The following is a 26,041-nucleotide window of genomic DNA, read 5'->3' on the forward strand; positions in this document are numbered from 1 at the left end:
TCCTGCTGATGTCAGCCACGCTCTCACACCCTCGCAAAGGCTGCTGCTGCAGCAGCAGAGACCAGACACGAGCTGTAGATACGCGCAGGGCTCTGGTAGGGCAAACCCAGCCCCGGAGAAAGCTCTGAGGTGAGGTGGGAGGAGAAGCCAAGACTCAGCCCTGCGTCTTCCTACCGGTGCAGCGATCCTCAGAGCAGCGCGGCTAGTACAAGTGAGGCGGAGAGAGAGAGCGAGAGCGCGCCAGCCTTGTTTACCAATCTGGGAAGAAAACGTTATAAAGCCTTTGTCTTTTGGAAGTCAGCATCTCTGCTTGGCGGCCGCTGCTGATGACAGTCACGTTGCGGGGTTTCTGCAGCTCTTTCTCCTCTTCTCTTGTTTCCTGGCGCTCCGGGAACGTCTTGATAGAGCTGCACATAATTATGACCGTAATAGCAGATTTATTTATTTTTTAAATCCCATGACCCACGGCCGTCTTTCCATTCATCATGCTGGCGTTTGGCGCCTGAGACTCCTTTGTGCGGAAAAAAAAAGCCATCACATGATCCCCGTTTGAAGACGAGGGAAACTGGGAGCCCGAAGGAACTGCGTTGTTTCCCGTTTTGGTGGGTCAGCTTTCTTGATGGTGGCAGGGGTGGCGCTTTCTGCAGACGTCGCCAAGCCCACCTTCTACGACGGGGGGCAGCTGTTCAACGCAGTTTGAATCTTATTTCGTTTTTGCCACATCCGAGGCGCAGAAAGCGTCACGTTTCTCTTCAGTGGCGACTGAACATTGAATGTGTAGGAATATGCTCATGAAGGAGTACCGGATCTGTATGCCTTTGACAGTTGAAGAGGTAAGTGAGAGGGCTCTCTTGAACCGTGTCTCTCCTGAACGCGGCTCGAGTGGACTGAGCGAACAGCCGGTTTGTATTAATGGGGTTCTTGCGAATCCCATACAAATCTGTTGAAACACACACACACAATCCTGCTCTGTTCGGACAAGGGAATCATATTTCGCTTGTGATACAAGGAAACTGCTTGTAAGCGAAAGTAAATACGCCAGTTTACGATGTCATCAAAAGTCTGGATTGGCTACTCAGCTTTGTCAAATACACACATGCAAACATCAAGTGAACAAACACACTTCTGAGGGGACTGATTTGGGTTGAAATGATTTTTTGCCCGACCAAAGAAAGCTTCAACACATAAAACATGGGTCCCTAAACTCAGCTTGTGTTTTTTTTTAAAGCAACTCCTTCCATAATCCAAGTTTCGCTATTTGATCTTTTTAACGTTTCTGTGATGTAAAGCAGCATTTGCAGGTAGGATTCCTTCCCTCCCCCCCCAGTAATTTTTTTAATTTACCCATTCCATTCCTGAGACATTTTGTTGATGTGTGATGCTTATATATATACTTGTATACATTACTTATCTTTTTTTTAAAAGTAAATCTTGAAAACAAATGACAGACTGAAAAGGGAGAAAAAACATGGAACTGAATATGCTGATCATAGGTTGATCATATTTTTACTAGTGGGATGCAATAGGGTTAGGTATTATATTAGCTATGTTTTAATTTTTTATTATTTTATTTGGGGGAAAGTTAATATTATTTTATTGGGGGAAGTTATATTGTTGCATGTATAATGGCTCTCAGCCTCCTTTCTAGCAAGTGGAGAAGCTGACAGTGCCTTAAATTTTGAATATGAACCTCAGGAAGATACAAGATACTTCTTTAATGGCAATTAAGGCAACTCTTATAAAGTTTCTTTTCTGCTTTATCTTTTGGCAATGTGCAAAATACATTTTTAATATGTCTATAATCCACAAGGGGGAGCTTTGAATACATTTTTTTCAATAGACCTTTTTTCTTCCTTGTATCTCTGTTCTTAATGCAAATTCACAGAACCTGGGGTTAGAAAACTGTTACTGGATTATGTATTGCAACTATCTTTTTAGTTTTTAAAAAATTAAATATGTCACTGCGTTCTTATATTGAAAAAGATTTCTGGGCTGCCATGACTTTGTGTTGTTGGTACCAAAGTAGCAAGATATACTGATAATAAATACCACACTTTTTGTGCATAACAGTAAACTTGAAATGCAAGATTTGAGTTCTCGGATGCAAACTCTTTTGCATCTATGTATAATTATTAGATACCCCCTTTCAGTGCATCTGAAATTTGTGATATCATTTGGTCCCTGCTGCATGTACTGGATGTTGTATATGTGCATGAATCTCCCTCCTGTACACGCCCTCCCCAACAAACCGAGGCCATAGTGCTGAAAAGAGCCTTGTAAATAGGTAAAGGTAAAGGTTCCCTTGCTCGAAAGCCAGTCGAATCCGACTCTAGGGTTGTGGTGCTCATCTTCGTTTCAAAGCCGAAGAGCCAGCGCTGTCCGAAAACGTTTCCATGGTCATGTGGCCGGCATGACTAAACACCAAGGCGCACGGAACGCTTTTACCTTCCCACTGAAGTGGTACCTATTTATCTACTTGCAATTTCTTGCTTTCAAACTGCTAGGTTGGCAGGAGCTGGAACTAGAGACGGGAGCTCACTCCGTCATGCGGCACCCGGGCCTTGAACTGCTGAACTACCGACCTTCCACAGCCTGCAGTTCAGCGCCTTAACCACTTGAGCCACCGCAGCCTTGTAAATACTATTGGGTTAAATGTAAAAAACCCGAAGCTTTGGAAGTACAAAAGCTTTACGCAGTATTCCCAATCCTCCATGTTTCCTGGTTGAGGGGAAAATGCTGTTCAAACAAATTGCAAAGATGATCTGACTCCAATGGTAACAAGAGAAAGAAATTTTACTTACAAAAATAGAAATCCCAATATGATTGAGTTTGGGGGTGCCTGTTTCAAATTTTGCACTTTGTACTGAAATGGGCCAATCCTTGAATGAAACTAAGGCATGGATTAAAACTTTTAAATTTTAAGGCTGAACCTAGCAGTCTACTCTCTTATCTAAAGAGTGATTCTTACAATGCAACTTGATTAGATGGAATTATGTTCAAACTCAATCATATTGATATTGCAGTAGATGATTTACTTCTATCCGATGAGTCATATAATTTTAGTTTTATTAAACAGAGGCTCTTGGAACTGGAATTCCACACACTCTGCCCTGCTCAGCCTTATATATGCTCTCCTGCTTTTTTAAGTTTAGATACCCAGCCTGGGATAATGTTGAGTTACTTATACGATTCCTTCCCAACGTAGATTCCTTACCAACATAGAGCTTTTATGCTGGCTAGAATGAACACAGTCCCCTTTAATGTTCTCTGTGGGAGATATAATCAAACCCCTTTTTATGAGATACTTTGCCCTTGTGGTATGAATCTTCCAAAATCAGTCTTGCATATAATACTTGAGTGTCAGTTTAATTACCGTTTACGTTGGGAATTGTTTGGAAATGTATCCCAGGTAATTGATCTTAAGAATGTTGCAATCAACTGTCGGTTCTTATTGAATGACTTGGTAGCAAAAATTACTAGCGTAGTGGCAAAATTTCTGGAAGAAATTCTTAAAGCCAAATCTAAGGCTATTATAAATTGATTTTTATATAATCTTATGTATCTATGTTTTAATTTATGTATATATTTAATTCTATATATTGATCTTAAATGTCATGTTAAATTTACTATGCCAATAAAGGTATTGTAGTTGTAAGATGAAACAGAAGACAATCAATAGCCATAGAGGCTCAACATCTAACCCATGAGAGGGTGGGGCCAGTGGCCAAGTGTACCAGAGCAGATAATTCTCTTAACCCTTTCCCTCCCAGATCCCCTTGCATGCAGAATTACAATATCCTTGAGTATGTTGTGCCATGTCAAATATAAAGTTACAATATCCAACACCCTTTCTTACTGTCACAAGCAAGAGTTCTCAAGTTGCAGCTTATCTCACAGTTTTTAGAATCTGTCTCTAGGTAGAGGCTTGGTCAGGATTTTGACCCCCATCTTTTCTGTTGAACAGTACTCCATCTCTATTATGCCCTTCTCTGTTAGGGCACACACTAAGTGAAACTTCACACCAATGTGCTTAGTGCATGTAGCCATTTTTTCTGATTGATAAATCTTAATGCAGCTCTGGTTGTCTTTAAGGTGAATTGGCTTTTGCTCATCAAGTCCAAAGTCCTTTAGTAACTGATCTAGCCACAACAGTTCTCTGCATGCTTCAGCAGATGCTATATATTCAGACTCTGTGGAAGACAAACTTTGATTTCTAATGGCCCAAGAGATTGGTCCACCTTGACAAGGTCTCATTTATGACAGATCTGGCTCTCATAACAAACAGGTTTGACAACATGGCTATCCGCCTGAATCTTCCTAAATGAAGTTGGAGATGTCTTGTACATACCTGAATCAAGCTGTAGTTTACTGTGTGTGCCTACATTAGATAACAAAGACTTTGACATATGTTTTGGAAATAAGAAATGCACTATTAGCAAAGACAATGTTGTATATGCACAAGGTAACCAAAAAAGAAAAGTATATGAGTTGAGTCTTGCAGATGAACAGGTGAGAGCTACATGTTTGTCTACAAAACTATAGTCTTTCCCAGAGAAATAACTACAATTTGTATGAGGCAGTGTAAGAATAGAGAGACAGCCATGTATAGTGGTCAGAAGCAGCTTACTATCTGGGAAGTCTAAATCTAAGTTCAAAACCCCCAGTCTACAAAGGAAATGTGCTGGGTGAACTTGGTCTGAACACACACACTCAGCCTAATCCAGCTCACTGGCTTGTTGTTATTCCTCATCTAAGTAGTTCACATTGTTTTTCTACTAAGAAAGACTGGATCATGAGGGCATGAATAGAGTGGAAAAAGTGGAGGGGAACCCAGTTGCATCCAGGAGAGTCCTGGCATAACAAACCCAACAAAACTTGCTCTGTCGCTCTCATTCTCTCTCTGTAAAAAGGCAGAAATCTCATACTTTGAATAAAACCTTGTTGGTCTTAAAGGCACTTTGTATCTCTCCTATGTGATTGAGAGGACTGAGCAAAGTAATATCTCTCCCCTGCGATTGAAGGAACAGGGCAAAGCAAGCCCAGGAGATGAGGAGAGGGAGGAGCCTCAGCCAATGGAGGGAAGAGAGGCTTTGCTCTGTAGTTCTGCTGTGCAATGGAGAGAGCCTGGCAAATCAAACTCTCTCCCTCCCCCTCTCTTCCTTCCCAAGGGAGGAGCCTCAGCCAATGAAGGGAAGAGAGGCTTTGTTCTGTAGCTCCTGTGCATTTTACTGGCCAGTTTCCAATTTGCCCTATTTGGGCAAACTAATTGTGGCAGTTCGATTGCAGAGCTTTTTGGATGACAATTCCACTTTAGATCCCTTCCAGTCCAGCTTTCACCCAGGACACGAGACGGAGACGGCACTGGTCACTCTCACGGACAGCATCTGGATTGAGGCAGATTGGCAGTGCTGCTGTTGTTGGACCTGTCGGCAATGTTCAACATGGTTGACCATCAGCTACCATACTGATCCACCACCTTGTTGATACTGGAGTCCAGGGCTTTGCCTTACAATGGCTTGCATCCTTTCTTCAGGGTCGGGGACAAAGGGTGGCACTAGGGGAACAGCTATCCCAAAGGCATCCACTGGTTTGTGGGGTGCCTCAAGGGGTGGGGCTTTCCCCAATGCTATTTAACATCTATATGTGCCCCCTTGCCTAGATTGCCCAGAGGCATGGGCTGGGGTGTCACCAGTATGTGGATGACACCCAGCTCTATCTGTTGTTGGGTGGCTGGTCTGACTGTACACTGGAAGATCTGGACCAGGCATTACAAGCCGTGGCTGATTGACTTAGACTGAGCCGACTTAAGTTGAATCTGACGAAGATGGAAGTCCTGTGCCTGAGTCGGGGTGGCCCAAGGGTAGGGATCCCTCTCCCAACCATCAATGGGGTGCAGCTGGTGCCAGCGCCAGAGGTTAGGAGTTTGGGAGTGCTCTTGGATGCCTCCTTAACAATGGATGCCCAGGTAGCAGGCACTGCAAAGTTAGCCTTTTATGATCTTCAACTGATTAGGCAGTTGGTTCCCATCCTCGAAGGCAATGACTTGGCAACAGTGATCCATGCAATGGTCACCTCGAGGTTGGACTACTGTAATGCTCTCTACATGGGGCTGCCCTTGTCCCAAATCCAGAAGCTGCAGCTAGTGCAAAATGCTGCGGCTAGGCAGGAGCACATCCAGCCTGCACTGGCTGTTGATAGCATACCGAATTCAGTTCAAGGTGCTGGTTCTTACCTTTAAAGCTCTTTATGGTCAGGGTCCAGCATGCCTAAGGGACCGCCTTTTCCCACATGTTCCCCAGGGAGCACTGCGTTCAGGGTCCCAAAATCGACTGGCCCTCCCGGGCCCCAAAGACACCAGGCTAGCTATAAGCAGGGCCGGGGCCTTCTCAGTGGTGGCTCCGTACTGGTGGAATGAGCTCCCAGAAGAGATCAGGGCCCTGCGGGACCTTTTACAGCTCCACAGAGCCTGTAAGACAGAGCTCTTCCACCAAGCCTTCAATCAAGGAGCCACATCAAACATCTGAGGAGTGACCCTGTGCCCTGGCATTACCATCCACAGCCTGTGCCCACCACACAAATAAGCTGAATGTTGAGCTGGTTTGAGAATACCAACTATCACCTAAATAGCACTGTAATTCAGAAATTTACTGTTCTAGCACTTTATTAGATCATTGTTCCAGGACTTTATGATAATTATTAATTTGAGTTGTTCATGGCTGTTTTATGAATGGTTTTAATTGTATTTATATATGGAGTTTTATGTAAGCCGCCCTGAGCCTGCTTCGGCCGGGAGGGCCAGATATAAATTGAATAAATAAGTAAATAAATATTTAGAGAACCTGGCAAAGCAAGCTGTGATGCTGAAGGAAGCAGGAGAGTGGGAGAAGGAAGCAGATGAGAGCCAGTTGCTTGTGGGCTGGATATGAGCCCTGTGGGGGCCAGATCTGGCCCACCGGCCATATGTGACAGCCCTGCTTAAGCAAACTTTCTGCAGTTAAGCATACATTTTGGCAGTACAACCAAAGGTTTAGATGATGTTCTTGGTGGTATAAAGTTTCTATTTCGTTCCAATCATTTATGTTTTTATTGCCATAGCAACAGATTACTATGTGTGCTTGTTCGGTAAAATTATTATAGAAAACTTCTGATTTGATTGTAATCAGTTATTTAAATCACATTGATTTAAACCAATCCACTCTGTTGCTTGTTTCTTGAGGGCTTTGGAAATGTTTTCCTCTTGTGGGACCATAGCCTCAGTAATCTAGGTAATGCCCTGCAATCTTTTGAAACTGTCATCTCGTACAATATACAAGAGCATGGTAAGATGATAATGTTGGTAATTAACTCTTATGTTTGTTAGATCCATTGTAGTCCTGCTGCTTTCCTTTAGTTTAAAAATTTGCTTATGAGCAGATGACCTTTAAACAATTATAATCAACAGGGAATTCTTCTATGAACAGTTTGTTTGTTTGAAGTCTCATGTGTTACAGCAAAAGAGAGAAATTGTCAGACTTCCAGTTTTTAATTGTCATGGTGGTTTTGTGGTGATGTTTTTCAGTTAACTTTATTTTTAAAAATTCCTGAGTATCTCTCCTTATAATAATTGTGTTTTGGGGTGGCCCTTAGCCTATGTGGTGGAGAGGAAAAATGCACTCCCTCAGCCATTGGGCCGCCAGCTGCCGTTCAGGACTCCTGGCGTCCCATTGGCTGGGGGGGTGGGAGGAGGGACGAGGCTGGCCAGACCCTCACGAATTGGGGACGGGTCCAACCGGCGGTGGCGGTGGCACCCGGTTGGCGAGGGGATGGCTGCGCTGCACTTCCCTGTGCCACTGCGCCCTGGCTCAGGGACGCTGTGGCACTTCTGCTGGAGGGGCTCTGCCGGAGTTCCTGGTGCTGCCCCCGGCCTCGCCACCCTGGCAGCGTGCCTCAGCTCACCTCAGGATGGGCGGGAAGTCACGCCGGGCTTCCCCGGGCCGCCACGGCCTGGCCTGGGGATGCCGCAGGCAGTTCTTCCCTTTGCCACCCTTGCTGGCCTGCCGGCGCACCCCAGCTGTGTGTGTGGGGGGGGCGAGCAAGCTGCTGGAAGGGGAGGCACTTTAAACCCCCTCCCCTTCCTTCTTGGCCCTGGTTTCCTCGCTCTCCCCGCGGCTGCAGGGCGGCCGAGCAAGCCGCTGGAAGGGGAAGCGGTTGACACCCGTCCCCTTTCTTCTCAGACCCGGCCGTCTCCCCTTCCCTGTCTGCGTTGGCTTGCTCAACCTCCCCGCGCGACAGCCGGCAGAGGGACCCTGCCCGTCTTTACGGGAGGGAGACTTGCGCCGCCAGGAAAGGCACCGCGCCCGTCCACCCACATTAGCGCCTGTTGCATTCCTGTCTGCAACGGGCCTTCCGCCTAGTACGACATAATACTGAAGCATTTGTGGCATAGAACAGTGAAAGGCCTCATTGGTCTGTTCTTAAGGAAAATATTCTGTACTGGGACAATGGCAGTAGACTTCCCACAGTAGCTTGCTTGAAGATCAATATCAAATACACTATTTGTGTTGGTCCACCGTACAATTCCAAAGCTGAGGCTGAGGCCTTGAAAATACAGCCAAAGTTGTCAGTGGGTGTTTTGGCTGTTTAGGCAGCCACGTTTGCTCCCATGACACACAATTGGCCTGAGTTAAGTCAGCTTCGTTGGAAGTGGGGTGAGTGAGGGTGACATTTGTCATCCATATGATCCCTGTCTCTCAGGTCAGGGATCCCATTGTGTCTGCTATGGCTTGAGCCTCGTGGGATTTCAAGGGGTAGGTCTCAGTCACTTCCTGGTTGGTCACTTGTCCTCAGGCGGTGCGCATGCTGACAGTTTTGGCATGGAACTAGCCATGCTTTCCCAGTCCAGATAGAAAGGAACCTGGGGAGTGGGTTTGTCTGGTAACTCCTCAAAATGTGGGGAGGTATTGGGGATGGCAGAAAGGTTCTCAGGGAACACAGGCAATGAGAGCCCTTTGCATGCCTAGCTGCTGTTTCAAGGAGTCAATTTCCCTGTGGCAAGCCTCATGGCTGATTTCCTCTTGCCGGGCCTTGTGTTGTTCTACTAAAACGTTGATGGTGTTCTGGATATCTACCAGTTTTGACTCTGTTACCTACCTTTTGCTTGGAGGACTGGGCATGAATTACAGCATCCTCCATTTTCTGCTTACGTTCCTGGACCGTGGAATTTAGGTTTTGCAATGTCCGAATCTCTCTAATCTAAGCTGTTCAATTTTCTTCTTGCTAGCCTCTAACCTAGTCGTAGTTTCCTCATACATGTCTTGCAAGTTACGTGCAAAGGACACTGAGTCCTGGAGAACTACGTAAAGAGCCCAGATGGCAAGTTGCTCCTTCTTGGAATTAAATGGTTTTGTTTTCTCACAGATGTCTTGGAAAGTATCTCTGAGAATACTAAGGGAATCTGAACCCTTAAAAGATCCAAATTCCCAAGGATTCTTTCTCTGCTTCACTAACCACTTCTCCAATTTACTGATGCGAGATTTCTGGCACAGCATGACTGCTTGACTTCAGATGCTCAGATCTGAGGAAAATTTTTATGTTACAGCAACCTACTTGGCCGATGGCCACCAAAGAGAGAAGACCCTGATTCCTGATCTTCCAAAGTGCATGTGGGATTCTAGTGTATGACTTCCCACACACAAACACAAATTTCCTGTTCTAGGTGGGCACAGCAGAGGGTTTCTGACCTGCTACTGAACCTAAGCTTCTTGATGTGAGAGCCTTCCAGGCAGTCTCACCTATCGGGTGAAAACTAGCACAATGCTTCATTGCGTCTTTAAAGGGAGAGTGGGTACAGAATCTTGATCGCACACTCTCAGAATTTCTGTTTTTCGGCTGGGGGGGTAAACTAATAAACCCAAGGGACCCTCTCACTTCAATAAATTTCCTTCCACCAGCGGGAGTGACCCATGGGGACTCTAAATAGGAGACTTCTCTGTCTCAAAGAAAAGGCACAGTGGCCTATCCACTGGGGCTGCATAGGAGTTCCTACAGGGAGATTTTCCCCCCTGACTGTTGGGGTGCAGGGACCCTCTCACTTCAATAAATTTCCTTCCACCAGCGGGAGTGACCCATGGGGACTCTAAATAGGAGACTTCTCTGTCTCAAAGAAAAGGCACAGTGGCCTATCCACTGGGGCTGCATAGGAGTTCCTACAGGGAGATTTCCCCCCCCTGACTGTGGGGGTGCTGGGCTTTGTTTATAGGACTTCCCGGTCCCACCCCAGATCAGGGATGAAAAGGAAATTGACTACAAGGGGTTTTATATGTGCCCTACGTGTGTGTAGGTGCAGTGTTCCCTAGCTGAAGACCCTGGCCTTGCATCCCAACCAAATATTCTGCCAAAAATAAAAACAAGGAATCTCCTAGTGAGATGCAGTTCCCAGGATTTCTCCATGTCGTTGTCCCCCGCCCCCCCGTTGCTCTCTACCAAAGCTCAGGTCTGTTTCCAGAAAGTCCTGGCTTGATAGGTGCAGCTGAGCAATGTGGTTGAAGGAGATGAAAAGGGGAGCAGACTACCAATGAAAGATTTCTGCTCTCTAGAGCCAATCATACAAGAACTTCACTCACACTCTCAACTTGGAGTTTCCACTGAAACCATTCCTCTCTGTCTGTACTACTGAAGACACATGTGTGCACTCACACATTCAAGACATACATTCTCCACCATTAAACTGTTACCGTCAATGGCCTACATCAATGTTTGGGAAAATTACCTAGGTGGCAGGTGAGGCCAGAGGGGTACCAGGGACCACACACCAATTTATACCAAGGTCTGGTACAGCAGGAAGACTCCAGATTTGAAGAGTAAATTAAATAGTTTTTATTAAAGAATTTCCCTAATTAGAAGCACACTAAGCATTCAAAAAGAGCAAGCAATACAGAACTAAGAAAGTAGAGGTAATTGATAGTGATTGGAGGGGTCAGTTATGGGGTAATACTACCTGTACAGATGTGCAGAAGTCCTTGAAGAGAATAGTGCTAACAGCCAGCATTATGCGCTATGGGAAAGCCCGAAGACGAGACTCTGGGGGTGTACTCAAAGTATAGGTGCTGTCCTAAGTGCACACCTTGATGGCCATGTGTGTGGATGTATATAGACCTTGGAATACAATGCAGACCAACAGGGGATCTTGAGGATCTTGAATCAGGTGAAGACAAAAGATTACCTGGACCAATGAGGGGTCCCAGGGGGTGTGGCATCATGAGGGGCCAGGCCTGGGTGTGACTAATGAGGTTCCAGGGGGGCAGAGTCTAGATTCGCAATAGCGCTGATGGGATTAGCCAGGTGTTGGATGACCGTACTGGGGCTAGCTGAATGGGTTTCATGACCACTGATGGTCCTGCCAGATCAGGTTGAATAGGTTCCCAGGTTTAGACAAAAGGTGGGAGATGGGTCTCTGATTAGCATCAGGAAGGATCACTAACCATTTGAATGTATGATTGGTTTATCTCAGTATCCCTGAGAGACGGAGGAGGAAAGACAGCTGTGGAGGCAATGGATTCTCACAAACATAGGTGCACACAAAAGGGCTAGGTGAATTTCTGGAGACAGAAGGGCTATTTGCCAGGTGGTCTCTGAATAGCCTTTAGGAATGTAGATACTTTACCTGGTGAAAGCCATTGTTTCATATGCATACCTTTCTGGGTGGAGGGGGAAAACTGGAGGTTGCCTTGGAGGGCTGCCTTATGACCCCTGAAAATGGAGGCCCTTTTCCCAAAGCTTTGGCTTGCTCTGTGGTTCAGGCCAGGAGTGCCTTCCTTGACCTGATCTTTTGGGTCTCTTGTTCAGGTTAGAAGTGGGGTGCCCTGCTATTTAGGGCTACCTGCGAGTAAGAAAGCACCTCTGGGCTACAAGAGACATTCCGAGGTGGTTTGCCATTGCCTGCCTCTAGGGATTAATAATACCAATAGCCATCCAACCCTCAGGATAACGTGGAGAAGCCTTACCAGTTGGTAAACTCCCATGCCTGTGTGGCAGAAACAATTAACACAGAATAACCATTTGGGAAAAAAGCCACCTTCTCTAATGCAGCCGTAATTTGGACCATTCTGTTTATGTATCTGTTTATAGGCTATAGATTTATAGTCCTTCCTCTTAATATACTAAATTGCCGGTTAGACATTTTGACTTGTTAGCTACCAATATTGCTAAATAGGCACATTCTCTGACCTCTCAGATCCTTAGCAAGGTGCCTGTGGTGACCAAGTATATTAATGTTAGAGATGGGGATTTCCATTAGGCAGCCACTGAGTACAGCATATTTTCATGTTCTGGTTGGATGTGACAGTTTCTGGCACATGAGTAAATGGCTGGCAAACATTGTTCTCAGTGATTTAGATGCTTATGACAACTCCCGTTTCCTCTTTTCTGCAAAAGTTTGTTGTTCATTGCTTCAGGCTAATGGTTTACAGAAGCAAGAGCAGAATGAAATGAATTTAGAACAGCAGGCTGTATTGTAATTTGCTACATTGCTGAGAAGCAGCACCATCTTGGACTACTCAATACTAAATGTAACCAACAGTCTGCCCACTGGATTGGGGAGTCCCCAAGCCTGAGTGTCTCCTGATTTGCCAGCATTCAGATTGCAACAAGAAGAATGCTACTTTGTGTTCAATATGTTTGTAGGCACCACATAACTTCACTAGACCATTGGAGGATGTTTTTGGAAGACTCACCAGCTACACTACCTTGAATCTTTGTAAACTATCTTATTTAAGTTTTGTTAAGTCCAGAAAGTTATGTGTATTTGTGGATAGTTGACTGCTTTTCTTCACTAACCTTACCCTCACTAACAGCAGATTTATGAGAAAGGAAAAATGTGTTGTGAGATGGCATTATATAGGGAATGTGAACTTCTAACGCTGGCTCCTGCTTCCTTAACCTTGATTAAGAGGATGAGACACAGTCCATAAGTGTCATGGGCATGGATGAGGATGAGCTGACAGAGCCTGCAGAAACCACAGCTGGCCCCTCTGAAGCAGCAGAGGAGGATAGCTGGCAAGTCTTCACACCTGGCCCAGATAAGAAGGAAGAACTACAAGCTGAAAGTCCTCCTGACTCACCCCCACGTGTGACTCGTTTAAAGGAGTCACTGCGACAAAACTTAGCAAGCAGACGAAGAGAGGCCAGGCTACAAGAGAGACGCTCAGCCAGACCAGAGTTCTAACAGGAGCCTGGCTGATTGTGCAGCTGGCTAATTGGTAGCAGCATTTAACTCCACACTCTGGGCAGTACCCTTTGTGGAAGCAACAAGTCAGCTTTGTGCTGCTAGCATCCACTCTGGCTTGGCTCTTGCACCTAGACCTTTGGACCCCCTGGCTTTGGACTTGGCTCTGTGTTCCTGGCTCCTGATCCCGGCTTGGCTTTGGACTATGTTTCTGGTTAGTGATTTGGACTTGGCTCGGTGTTTCTGGCTACTGACCTTGGCTTGTTCTGGACTCCCTTTGACTGGCACCCCAGCCCATTACACATAAGTGTCTAAGGAAGGCTTATAGTCATTCCAGTTGTAAACATTAAATATGCATATCAATTCTGTGTTCATTATATGTGTCCATTTTAGATCCCTTCCAGTCCGGTTTTTGTCCGGGCCACGGGACGGAGACAGCACTGGTTGCCCTCACGGATGACCTCTGGAGGCATCTGGATTGGAGCGGAATGGCAGTGCTGTTGCTGTTGGACCTGTCGGCAGCATTCAACAAGGTCAACCATCAGTTACTGATCCACTGCCTCTAGGGTTGCCAAGTTGCTCTTCACCGGGAGCGGGGGGCTCCCGGCTGGCGTCTGGTGCGCGCGTGCCACACGCACGTCACCCGGTAGTGACGGGAGGATGCCGGGCACGCTGGGGGCGGGGCCACGGCCATACAAGGGAAAACCATAGGCCATACAAGGGAAAACTTCCGGGTGACGCGCACGTCGGGGAGGAGTCCCCCCGGGGCCCGATCTGGTGGCACTGGGGAACGGGTCTCTGGGGCGGGGGTTTCCCCGCCCCCCCGGGGGACTTGGGATCCCTAACTGCCTCGCTGACATGGGAGTTCAGGGGTAAGCCTTACAATGGCTTGCCTCCTTTCTCCAAGGTCAGGGACAAAGCATGGCACTAGTGGAACAGCTGTCCCGAAGGCACACACTGGACTGTGGAGTGCCTCAAGGGGTGGTGTTGTCCCCGATGATATTCAATATCTATATGGGGCCCCTTGCCCAGATTGCCCAGAGGCATGGGCTGGGATGTCACCAGTTTGCAGATGACATCCAGCTCTATCTGTTGTTGGGCAGCCAGTCTGACTCCAGACTGGAAGATCTGGACCAGGCATTACAAGCCGTGGTTGGATGGCTTAGACTGAGCCAACTGAAATTGAATCCGAGGAAGATGGAGGTCCTGTGCCTGAGCTGGGGCAGTCTGGGTGTAGGGATCCCAGTCCCGACCTTCGATGGGGCACCGTTGGTGCAAGCGCCTGGAGGTTAGGAGTTTGGGAGTGCTCTTGGATACCTTCTTAACAATGAGGTAGCAGCCAATGCCAAATCAGCCTTTTACCACCTTCGGCTGAGTAGACAACTGGTTCCCTTCCTTGAACACAATGACTTGGCAACAGTGATCCATTCGATGTTCACCTCAAGATTGGACTATTGTAATGCTCTCTGCATGGGATTGCCCTTGTTGCAAATCTGGAAGCTGCAGCCAGTGCAAAATGCTGCAGCCAGGCTTTTGATGCACCTCCCCACCCGTGAGCACATTCAGCCTGTGCTGAAGGCATTGCACTGGCTGCCGATAGCAGCCGTAGTTCTGATAAAAATTGTTCTTGAAAAAGAGCAGTTTCTGTCAAGCGCTCTCTCCGCCCCACCTACCTCACAGGGTGTCTGTTGTGGGGAGAGGAAGGGAAAGGAGTTTGTAAGCCACTCTGAGATACCTTTGGGTAGTGAAGGGGGGGGTATAAATCCAATCTACTACTACTACTACTACTACTGAATTCGCTTCAAGGTTCTGTTTTTTACCTTTAAAGCCCTGTATGGTCAGCCTTTCCCCATGTGTTCCCCAGAGAGCACTGTGGTCAGGGTCCAAAAAACATTTGACCCTTCCAGGCCACAAAGACGCCAGGCTGGCTGTAAGCAGGGCCAGGGCCTTTTCGGTGGTGGCTCCATACTGGTGGAAGGAGCTCCCAGAAGAGATCAGGGCTCTATGGGACCTTGTACAGTTCCACCGGGCCTTCAATTAAGGAGCCGCCGCCAACAACAGTTGGAAGACATAGAGTCCTGTTCCCTGGTTTCGCCACCCACATCCTGTGCCCGCCACATATATTTAGACAAGATCTATGAGCTGACAATTAAGACAGAATACCACCACCTGAAGCAATAGATTTAATAGAGATTTGCTAGCACTCTAAGATAGTTGTGCTATTGAACTGTTTTATCTATTGAATTGTTTTAGTTGGTTTTATGACTGTTACAATTGTGATTTATGTGTTTTATCTTCCATGTAAGCTGCCCTGAGCCTGCCTTGGTGGGGAGGGTGGGGTATAAATAGAATAAATAAATAAATAAATAATATGAGATTTTTGTAGCAGTTTTCAAACCAAAGGAGAAAGTAGTAACATACAAATTTCTGCACAGCTGGTGGTATTTATCCTTCTGTAAATATTTAGCACAAATTGTTATCACTTGAACAAGTTAGTTGGCTACAATTCAAATGTGCAATGAGGACAGTGAACTCAAAAGCAAAGCTTTATATGGATTTGCCCTCCCTGCCCCTAAGAATGTGAACAAGCTTGGTTAAACAAACCGATCTGATCTGATCTTTCTGGAGCACTTGTATCTGATTATGTCACAAGGCTTTCATGACCTTGAAAAATGTACAAGTTAACAGCTCAACTATGCAAGGCTACTACCATACACACTCCTACAAATATACAGATTTGTTTATAGAATGGTTTTTAGAACAACTATGTTGAACTTGGAAGGCTTGTTGTGCTTTAATGTGGAAAGAGAGCACCTTTTCCACCCCCTGCTTTCATGCCACTTTCACTCAAGTCATATATACAGCAGGGATCAAGATGCATTCTATAGAACATATGTGGAATCTGGATTGAATTTCCTGGAAATACCATGCATTACTGTGGAAAAAGCATGAAAGTGTTTAGTGTTAAAAATTCTGTACTTATTACATTGGGCAGAGATAGATACTACATTTATGAAGAGGGAAATCTAGTGTTAACTGCACAATTTCATCTCTTCATATAAAGTATATTAGTGGATTTGGCAGTCCCACATATTTGTTTTTAATTTAATTATATACCACTTTGGTAAATAAATATTCAAGGCATTAACAATACAGGCTGGATCCAGCAATCTGTCAGTGAAAAGTGCTGACAGTTATGGATCTTGCCCACTTTCTTCTCCCTGCAGTAGCCATTTCTGACTCCAAGAAAGTTGATTTCCGGGGCTGTGCAGCTTGTGTGGAGTAATAGCCATGTGAGTCTGACTGCAGCGAGAACAGGTAGCAGTGAAATCACTCTCTTCTGCCTCTTCCATTTTATTTAGGACATTTTGTATTCTGTTTTTCTATTCAAGGAATACTCAAGGCAGATTACAATAATGACAAGGGACAATATTACAACATCACTCAGTTCCATTATTGGTAATATTCTGTTTTTGGTTTAGCGGTGGTATAGAAGTCTTCCTGGAATTTGAATTTCTAATAAATTCTTTGTAGGAAATTACCTAACATCCAAATCCTTAACAGATTTATTTGGAAGAGAGTCCATTCATCAAAGAGCAATATGCCTCCAAACAAGTGTGTGCTTAGGAGCAATCTTAGTAAGGTTTAGTAAAGGAGCACGGCTTTGTTAACATTTCTTCCCACAATTTGCTGAGTAAATAAACTCTCTTTGTCATGTCTTGTTGTATATTGTCCAGAGACATGGTTTAACTAGTCTGTAGTGTGAGTGGTTGAATGTGGTCCACTTTACTAATAGCAGTTAGTTAGGGTCTGTCAAACCAGGATCTGAAACCATAGTTTTAAATTGATTTATTAACCATGGCCAACTGACCCCCCCCCAATATTAATCTTAGTTCTTGGAACAATGTGGGTTCGATGAATAAGGTCAAGAATGGTGAGGTGCATGCTGAATATCCAGGGCGTGATCTTTTGCCTATTTCAGATTGTTGGTCAAACTGGAATAAGCATTGGTTGATCAATAGGAATTCTCATAAAACCTGAACAATGAATAACAAAACAGTTAATATACATCAGAATATGATCTCAGATGCTTCCTATAAGTACTTATCTCTTAATGTTAGTGGTCTAAACAATCCTGTTAAACATAAATGTTTTACTTCACAGTTACTCCAAAGTAAACCTGATATGGTTTTTATTCAAGAGTCCCATTTGAAAAATAGTAATCATGGGGAGTTGCTGTTCTCCTATCGAAAAAGGTGTGATTTTCTCTTAAAGATATGGTGGTAGACCCTTATGGTCGATACATATTCATTAACTAGGGGAACAATTGATTACTTAGGGGTCAATTTACACTCCAAATTCTTGTCAAATTACTTTTTAGACTCAGTTCTTACTGTACTTCAGCCCGTTCAGGAAGGAAAACTTCTGATTGGTGGTGATTTACATTATGCTGTTGATAGTGTTTGGGACAGATCAAAATCTAGTAAGTTAGTTAAATGACATAAAAACCATGCACAATCTAAAACTTATCTTCATGATCTAGTCTTGAATTTTTATTTATGCGATCTCTGTAGGTTCAAACACCCACAAGACCAAGATTACATCTATTATTCAGGGAGATTTTAATCTTATTCTAGAATCGATTATATATAAATTTCTCCATCTCTAGTTCAAGCAGTAACATCAGTGGACATAGGTATTAAAAGATGGTCAGACGATGCCCCTGGTTTTGGTTCCTTATGGAATCCCAATAAGAGAGATACACCCTTTAGTTGGTCCATGGACAAAACTCTTCTATTGAAAGCAGGTATAAAGGACAATATTTCTAAGGAATTTCAGTCCTTTCTAGACATTAATAACATGGGGTAGTAATTAGGGATCACCTAATTTCTTTGTCAACCCATCTGAAAAAAGAAAAAGACAAAAAAGTCAAACAGTTGACAGAAGATATCCACAAACATGTACTACAGCATTAAAAAAACAGGTAATAAAAATATACAAAAGACTATTAGCAAGTAAAAACATATTAGAAACATTAGACCCATTAGAAACCAAAATACGAAAAAAATCTGTTATTTTTAAAACAAAACATTTGGCAGAAATCGCCTAAAAACTTGAAGTTACTAGCTTGGAAAGTGAAACAGAGAAACTTGGATAAACCCATTTCTGCCCTAAAAGATATCTACAGCAATTTACATTATAATACCAAACATATACTTCAAATTATGTTTGACTTCTACAAATCTTTGTATACAGGTAATCCAGCTCCAAACAGTGCAATTCAGCATTTTTTAAAAAAGCATAAAATACTCACAAAATTACAAACACAGCACAAAAATCTTTTAGATAAACCTATTACAGCCATAGAACTAAAAGAAGCTAAATAGCAATCTAAAATTAACTCAACACCTGGCTCTGATGGTAAGTCTAACGAATGGTATAAATCTTTCAAAGAAACTTTAATATCTCCACTATTAACAGTGATTACAAATATAATAAAAACTAGTTAATTTCTATGGTCCTGAACTGAAGCCCACATTGTAGTTATACCAAAAGAGGGAAAACATTCTACATCACCAGAAGCATATAGACCTATCTCACTTCTTAATTTGGATGCTAAATTATTTACAAAAATTCTCACAAACAGATTAAATAAAATTATACCATTTTATATAAATCCTGATCTGATGGGCTTTATTTCTGAAAGAAATTTGATGGATAACATCAGACACACAGTAAATGTGATTAAGCACTGTCAACTTCAAAAACAAGAAGCTATAATATTGGCTGTCAATATTAGAAAAGCATTTGACAGTATCCAAATTGATTTCTTGAAACATATTATTTTAGAAATGGACTTTGGTCCCAATTTTAGGAATGCTATAAATGCAATTTATACATCCCCCAAGGCTAAATTGAAAATTAATCCATATGTATCAGACACAATTCATCTACACTGTGGTACTAGACAGGGCTGCCCACTCTCCACTGCATTTTGCAGTGGAGATTGAGCCCTTAGCCCAATTAATTTGTGACAATCCAAAAATTGAAGGAATTGACATTAATGGCATTACCCATAAAATTGGGGTGTAGATTACATGGTTCTATGCCTAAAAATCCAACTTCATCTCTGTATGCACTCCAATCCATTTTAGAAGAACTTGGCAGCCTCTTGGGTTTACATATCAACCATGCCAAATCAGACCTCTATGCAATTAACCTTAGCAAGGCTACTGAATCTAATCTCAAACAGCATTATACCTTCAACTGGATTACTAGAAATTGGCATAATTTAGGAGTGTATATTCCTTTTGACTTTTCTAAGTTATACACAAATAATTTTGATTTTCTTTTTTAAAAAATTCAGGTTCAACTAAAAAATTGGCACACAATGAGTTTTTCCTGGTCTAATAGAATTCAGTTAATTTAATCATTCATTTAACCAAAGTTTCTGTTTTTATTTTGGGCCCTTCCTATCCAAATTGTATAAAGAGAGATTAACAAATGGCAATCCAAAATTAATACATTAATTTGGGCAGCCAAAAATCTGAGGTTTCAACATAACATACTTTATAGACCCAGAGAGAGAGGCAGACTAGACTGCCCAAACCTTAAATTATATTTAGAAGCCTCTGCTCTTACCACAGTAATTAGGATTTTAACAGACAATTTAAAACCATCCTGGCTACAAATTGAAAAAAATTATACTTTTCCAATCCCTATACAAGACTTCTTTGGGATCAAGAATGAAAACTTTCAACTTTAGCTAATTCTAATTCATATCTGGTAAACTCATGGAAAATATGGAAAACAAACGAAGTCTTATACCAAATATTTCTCCCATTTCTCCATTGATGAATCAAATATGGTCTCCCCCAGGGCTCTCACAATATGATAGTAATATGTATCAACAATGGAAAAAGAAAGGTATTAGAGCCTTAAGAGACTTATTCAACAAAAATAATATTCTTAAGAAAAATCAGCTAGAAATGAGATTAGGTTCTATACTGTTACGTGGTTTTGTTACTTACAATTAAAACATGCCTTATCTTCACCTCAAGTAAAAATTGCCATGTTACAACCTTTTTCAGAATTTGACCATCTTACGATGGATATTAAAGAAGATTCAAAAAGTCTCATTTCTAAGCTCTATAAAATTGTTTTGACAAATGTTAGTTCTGAAATTCTACCCTTTCAAAATAATTGGCAACAAGATCTTTTGAATAGACTTAAACCAGAAAATCGGGGGAAAATTTGGGAATCCTACTCCTTTAAGTCTCCAATTTTTAATGTAAAATTTCAAATGATAAAAATTGCGACTCATCGGTATTTACTGTCAACTCGACTTCATAGAAGAAGTTCAACAAATTCCCCTTGCAATTTTCGGTTTTTGGTGTGACGAGAACGGTTGGCTCCAGGACTTGTTTCCGTGAAGCCACCGGATCACTGGATCCTTAAGAGGAGTTTGGGGACTCCTTGACTTGCTCTTTGTGAGCGGCAACTAGCTGGTGGAAGTCTGAGACCGCCTCCAGCAAGATCTCAGTGAGAGCATCCATGGCAGCCATGAACATGAAGTCATGACTCCCGAGGCGAGGGGGAAACAGAACATCTCAGCAAAATAATACAAAAACAGAAATCACCGTGAGTAACCTTAACTGCAACATTACTAGGAACTTTTCCACTGATTAAGCCCTTTAAATCGTTTGTAAGGGGGGAAAGAAAGGGAGGATTATATTTTGGATTACAAAACCATATTGTGGATTATAAATCTTTGGAATACTATAATAAGCATCAGACTCTATACTATTGAAATAGAAACCTACCTTCCCTGGAATTATAAACCATAAGGATTCATAGAAAGACATTTAATTTGGATTATAAATATCTACATCTTATTATCTGGACCATAAACTAAAATCAAGAAGAAGGAAGGAATAATTAATGAACTATTAAGCATATATTTTTAACTTTCATTACATCATTTCCTTATAAGTCATTGTGTATACTTTTGCAGTTTTTTGAAAATTGTAAAGTATATTATGTTCTGAGGTTCTTGTAAACAATTGATAAGTCTGTATTACAACTAAATGATAAGACTATCTGCCTTGCTTGGGAACCCTCTTGTTTTTAATGTAATTGGGTAATCTTCTACAGCAGAAGATCAGCCAGCTGAAAGAGAAAACTGACAGGGCATACATCTTTGTGAGAGATATGGATACAGAAAATACAGATGAAGTCTGCAAGCAAAATGACATGGCCTATAGAACGAACTCAAAGTATACAAAAAGAAACAAAATGCTTGGAGAACTTAATGTGAGATTATATGAAAGAATGACAAGAGATGAAATCCTTACAGCAGAAAATGAAATTTTCCTTCAGAGAGAGGAAAATAAAGAATACATGGAACCTCAAACCATCCAAAGAACTGAATATAGAGGGCTACTTCCAGAAGTTATTTTCTTTACATACAAGGGGAAAAGACACAGAATTAAGACTTTAAAACTTAAGAGGAGAAACCAGATAATGAAGAAGAGGATGAAATCCTACAAAAATGTTTAAAACTTTCTGGATACATGAGATTACACTTATTTTCAAGAGAATAAGGTTAACACCCTATGGACAATAGAGACTATATAATTTTTAAAAGATCTTATAAATTAAAGTGACATATAACCAATTTGAAAGGAATAGGAACTTTATTTTGGATCAATTGCAAAAGAGTATACATGAAAATGAGGTGGAATGTAGAAAATAGATATTTAGACATTGTATGAGATACTTAACTAGATACTTTAATGATGAAATGGAACCCCCCGATTTGTGTATGTTTGTTTCTCCTAGTTAAAAATAAAATGTTATTTAAAAAAACAAAAAACAAATTCCCCTTGTTGTACCAGGAAGTGTGGTCAGTTGGGTGATTCCCTCCCCCATATATGTTGGTCTTGCCCAGTCTTTGTGTCCTTTTGGAAACAGGTTCATCAACATATATATCTTTTTTAAATCATGGGTGTAAAATTAGATTTTCTACCTGAGGTCTTCTTATTAGAATATCAGAATCTCCTCATAGGTAACAAAAAATAAAATGAGTTAATTTCCATTTTACTTTCTACAGCAGGAAATACCATTGCTGCTTACTGGAAAAATACTTTGCCTCCCCACATTGATTCTTGGTTTAATCGTATATGGTCTTATTTTATTATGGCGAAGATTACCGTTGGCCCTATTCAACCATAGTTGGAGAAAGTCCACGATAATTTTGTGGCAATTTGGTTTCCTCTAATCCAATTTCTGATAGAACAGGATATTGTTTTGAATAATCTTGGCTTAACCCTGTTTTTTCTTTCCTTCTTTTTTTGTGTTAAAATTTGGAGGTCTTGATGGTGTACTTACACTTGTGTAATGAATTTATATATATTATGCATTACTGGGTCTTCTGGGATACAGTAATCCACAATTTCATTAATTCTTTTCAAAAGTTCCTTAATAAAAATAGTTTGCTGATAAATAGAAGATAATCCCATTAGTGTTTTAGCTGGACATTTGAGCGGAATCACTATAGACTGGTGTGAGGTTTACAAACACCATCACCAGTTTTGGTGGTTTATAAGAGATGCAAATATATGCCTTGTCTCCTCCTTTGGTCAGGACTTGGTATATGCTATTAACTGTGGCAAGACAAAGCCTATAAGCAAATACGCCTTCCATTTGCAATAAAGTCTCTAACAGGAAATGTAGAACTGATTAAGATCCTGAACCAACTTGGTCACAGCATTTCATACTCCCAATTTCAAGAGGTTGATACAGCTCTCTGCATGCAAAAGGGCAACACTAGGGCAAGGCCTGGCAGCAATCACTGATCAACTTGCTACACCCAATTTGCATAACCTAGGCCTAGCTGCTTGCTACAATTCAACAGCAGACCCCACAGAAATGCCAGTGTGCTGTATAGGCTTGCTAGTCCCCAGGTGGGGTTAGGGGATCCCCTGATTTTGCAGGCTGGGGGAAATCCTGACAACTGGGAATTTCAGGTTTAATTTCATCTTAGAGATATCTGAATGTACACCCCTAGTTTCAAGTACTTTGCTTGGAGCAGCAAATCATGTGAAGCCATTATAGAGCTCAGCTTTGTTGATGGAGATACTTTTGTAATTGTTCTTAATGAAATCCATCATGATTCTAATAACTGGTCAAGGCTCCCTCCCAGATGTGTGCCACACTTATTTTATCAGCCTTCTGATTCTTCATATTCCATACTTAGGTGAATTTATAATTAGTCAAAATAATATCAGAAGTGTAACAAGAACAAGGGCCTACGTGTTAGCTATTTTCAGGAACTTGCAGTCTATACATTACTATTTATAAGTGAACTCTTTCATCCAGGTACCTTTGTTTATGTTACTGTGGAAACACATGTCACATCATGGGGAGGGTTAAAGGCAAATGAAAATAGATACACTGGCACTAAAATAGCAGCATAACAGGTGCTTATATATTTATGAAGCTGTCACTTTGGATCCATACTAGAGTTGCCAACTCTGGGTTGGGAAATTCTTGGAGATTTGGGGATGGGGTGGAGCCTGGGGAAAGCAGTGTTTGGGGAGCAGAGGGACTTCCTTGGGGTATAATGTCATAGAGTCTACCCTTTAGTCACCATTTTCTCCAGGTGAGCTGATCTTTGTTGTCTGGAGATCAGGTTTAATTCCAGGGGATCTCCAGGTCCCACCTGGAGGGTGGCAACCCTAATCCATCCACATGGATTTGTCTAAAAATCTTTGTCCTTTGCTTTTTTTCATGGTAGTATTCCAGCACATGCAGATTCTTTGCTGGTGACCAGTTTATATTTCAGCTTCAAGAAGCCTGAAATAGTTTTCAAGCTGTAGAATGGCAAGAGAATGAATATAGCTGCAGAATGTAGTGCATTTCTCACTCATAGAAGGCAGAGCACCAATTACTGTCATTGGTTCATCCTATGGGAGAAAAGCATTGCTTGTTCTTTCGCTCACAGAGGCTCTGCTTGCCCAGGCTCCCGTAAATGAAGATCATGTTGATGCCAGTGCTGTGAATAACAGCAAAATGCCCTTTCAACCAAGTCAGTGGAATGCTAATGTGTAATTTAACTTGCAGTCTTTTTAAACAAAAATGTGTCACTATAATCGAGTTTAATCCTATTGAAGTCAACAAAAGTGCATTTTCTTAAAACTAAGTACTTTTAACACATTATCGCTGTAATACAATATCTGACAAAAACCCAGTGATTACTTATTAGCCCAAATATGAAGTTTCCTCCATAAAATGTAGAACTTTAAATTGTGTTTGTATTTAATATAGAAAAGTTTTCAAACAGCTGGACTGGGTGGGGAAGTTGTCAGTAAAACAGTATTACATTTTTCTCTTATCCTCCAATATTTTCAGATGAAATAACATTGAAAGCAATCCTAAGTAGGTCTGCTTTGAAGTAAGTCCCATGGGATTTACTTGCAGGAAAGTGTAGTAAAAATTGCAGCCATCCTTATGCCAAAGATCACTGTTGGCCTCTTTCACACTGTCTACGCATTGCTGAAAACTCTACTCTATTGGTTATATAAGATATTCATTCATTTTACTACGGCCTTCTACTGTTTCAGATGTCAGATAGAATTTGTTCTTTGGGTTATAGACTAGAAAACCGTAATATTCTATCACCATCCAAAATATATGTTTTCAGCTGTAGTGTGTGAAATTGTTGACTGCATTCTGCCTTTTGTGCTCACATCTACATATATGTGTTGGGGCTATCATTGAGAAATAGAGGCAGTTAGGTATGCCATAAATAAATGGCCAAAAACAACTGGGTAGTCAGACTGTTCCCAATACAGGGCTAGATTTCTGTGTGACATTAATCTCATTAATTTAAACTAAGTAGTAAATTACTAACACAGTAATCATCCAGAAAAATGGCTTAATCTTTTAATTTGCAATGTATACATATAGTTTATTTCACAGTCAGAGTTTTGTTTTGCTTTTAAGCCCCCGGAGGGGATTTTTTATTGGGTTTTTTCTCACTCCAAAAAACTACAACAGAAATAAAGGAGGGGAAAACTACACATACAGGAGAAAGTAAAGTACCCACTACTAACTAAAAACCCAAGAGAGGAGATCCTCCAACTCGCTTTTATACATCCAGTCTTTTCATCTTTTTTCTATTTATGAACTGTGTCAACACTTTTAAAACTTTTTACCCTCCCAGTTTACATTTAACTGCCCAACAACAGTGCCACCAATCATCCCCAAGAGCCAAAGTTCTCAAAGGCACAATTCAGAGTCCTTCAGTCTTTACTTCTTCTTCTCTCTTCTCTTTCGCAACTTGTAGGGACTTTTTGGGGCTGCTGCCCTCTGCTCAGACAAAGAGTCCTCGCCAGATGAACCAGTTTCCAGCTCGCCACTAGACCTGTTGTCCTCTTCTTTTTTCTCGTCCTCTGACCTTCCCAGCTGCTCCTTTAGAAATTCTTGAGCTTTCAGAACAGAGTCAATCTTTTCCTTCTTCTCTTTGATCTTAAATGTTACGCCTTCTGGAAATAGCCATTTATATCCAATTGGATTTGTTTGGAGAAAGAGCACAAGTTCTTTATATTTCTTTCTGCGTTGTCTTACTTCAAATGGAATATCCTTTAGCGTTCTCACTGCATTCTCCCCTGCCTTCAGGGGCGTTGCCGCTACTGCTTTCAGGATAGCATCCCTGACGTGCCTCTTCGAGAATCTTACTACAATTTTCCCAGGCAGATTATTTTTCTTTATGTATCCTGAATATGACCTATAGGCCATATCCATATCATTGAGTAACGAGTCCGCCTTTATTTCTGT

The 26,041-nt window shown here is 42.1% G+C and overlaps 1 protein-coding gene across 1 annotated transcript in view; it reads left to right on the plus strand.

Moving 5' to 3' along the window:
* Nucleotides 1-773: 773 nt before the first annotated feature.
* The window catches only part of PITPNC1 (phosphatidylinositol transfer protein, cytoplasmic 1), a 211,408-nt gene continuing 186,140 nt past the window's right edge, over nt 774-26,041 (plus strand). The window contains exon 1 of the mRNA XM_015423679.1: nt 774-833. Within this exon, the coding sequence (XP_015279165.1) occupies nt 774-833 (60 nt within the window). The remainder of the gene's footprint in view (nt 834-26,041) is intronic.

The sequence above is a fragment of the Gekko japonicus genome, unplaced genomic scaffold, assembly GCF_001447785.1.
Source record: "Gekko japonicus isolate JY-2015 unplaced genomic scaffold, Gekko_japonicus_V1.1 scaffold33, whole genome shotgun sequence".
Classification (NCBI taxonomy): domain Eukaryota; kingdom Metazoa; phylum Chordata; class Lepidosauria; order Squamata; family Gekkonidae; genus Gekko; species Gekko japonicus.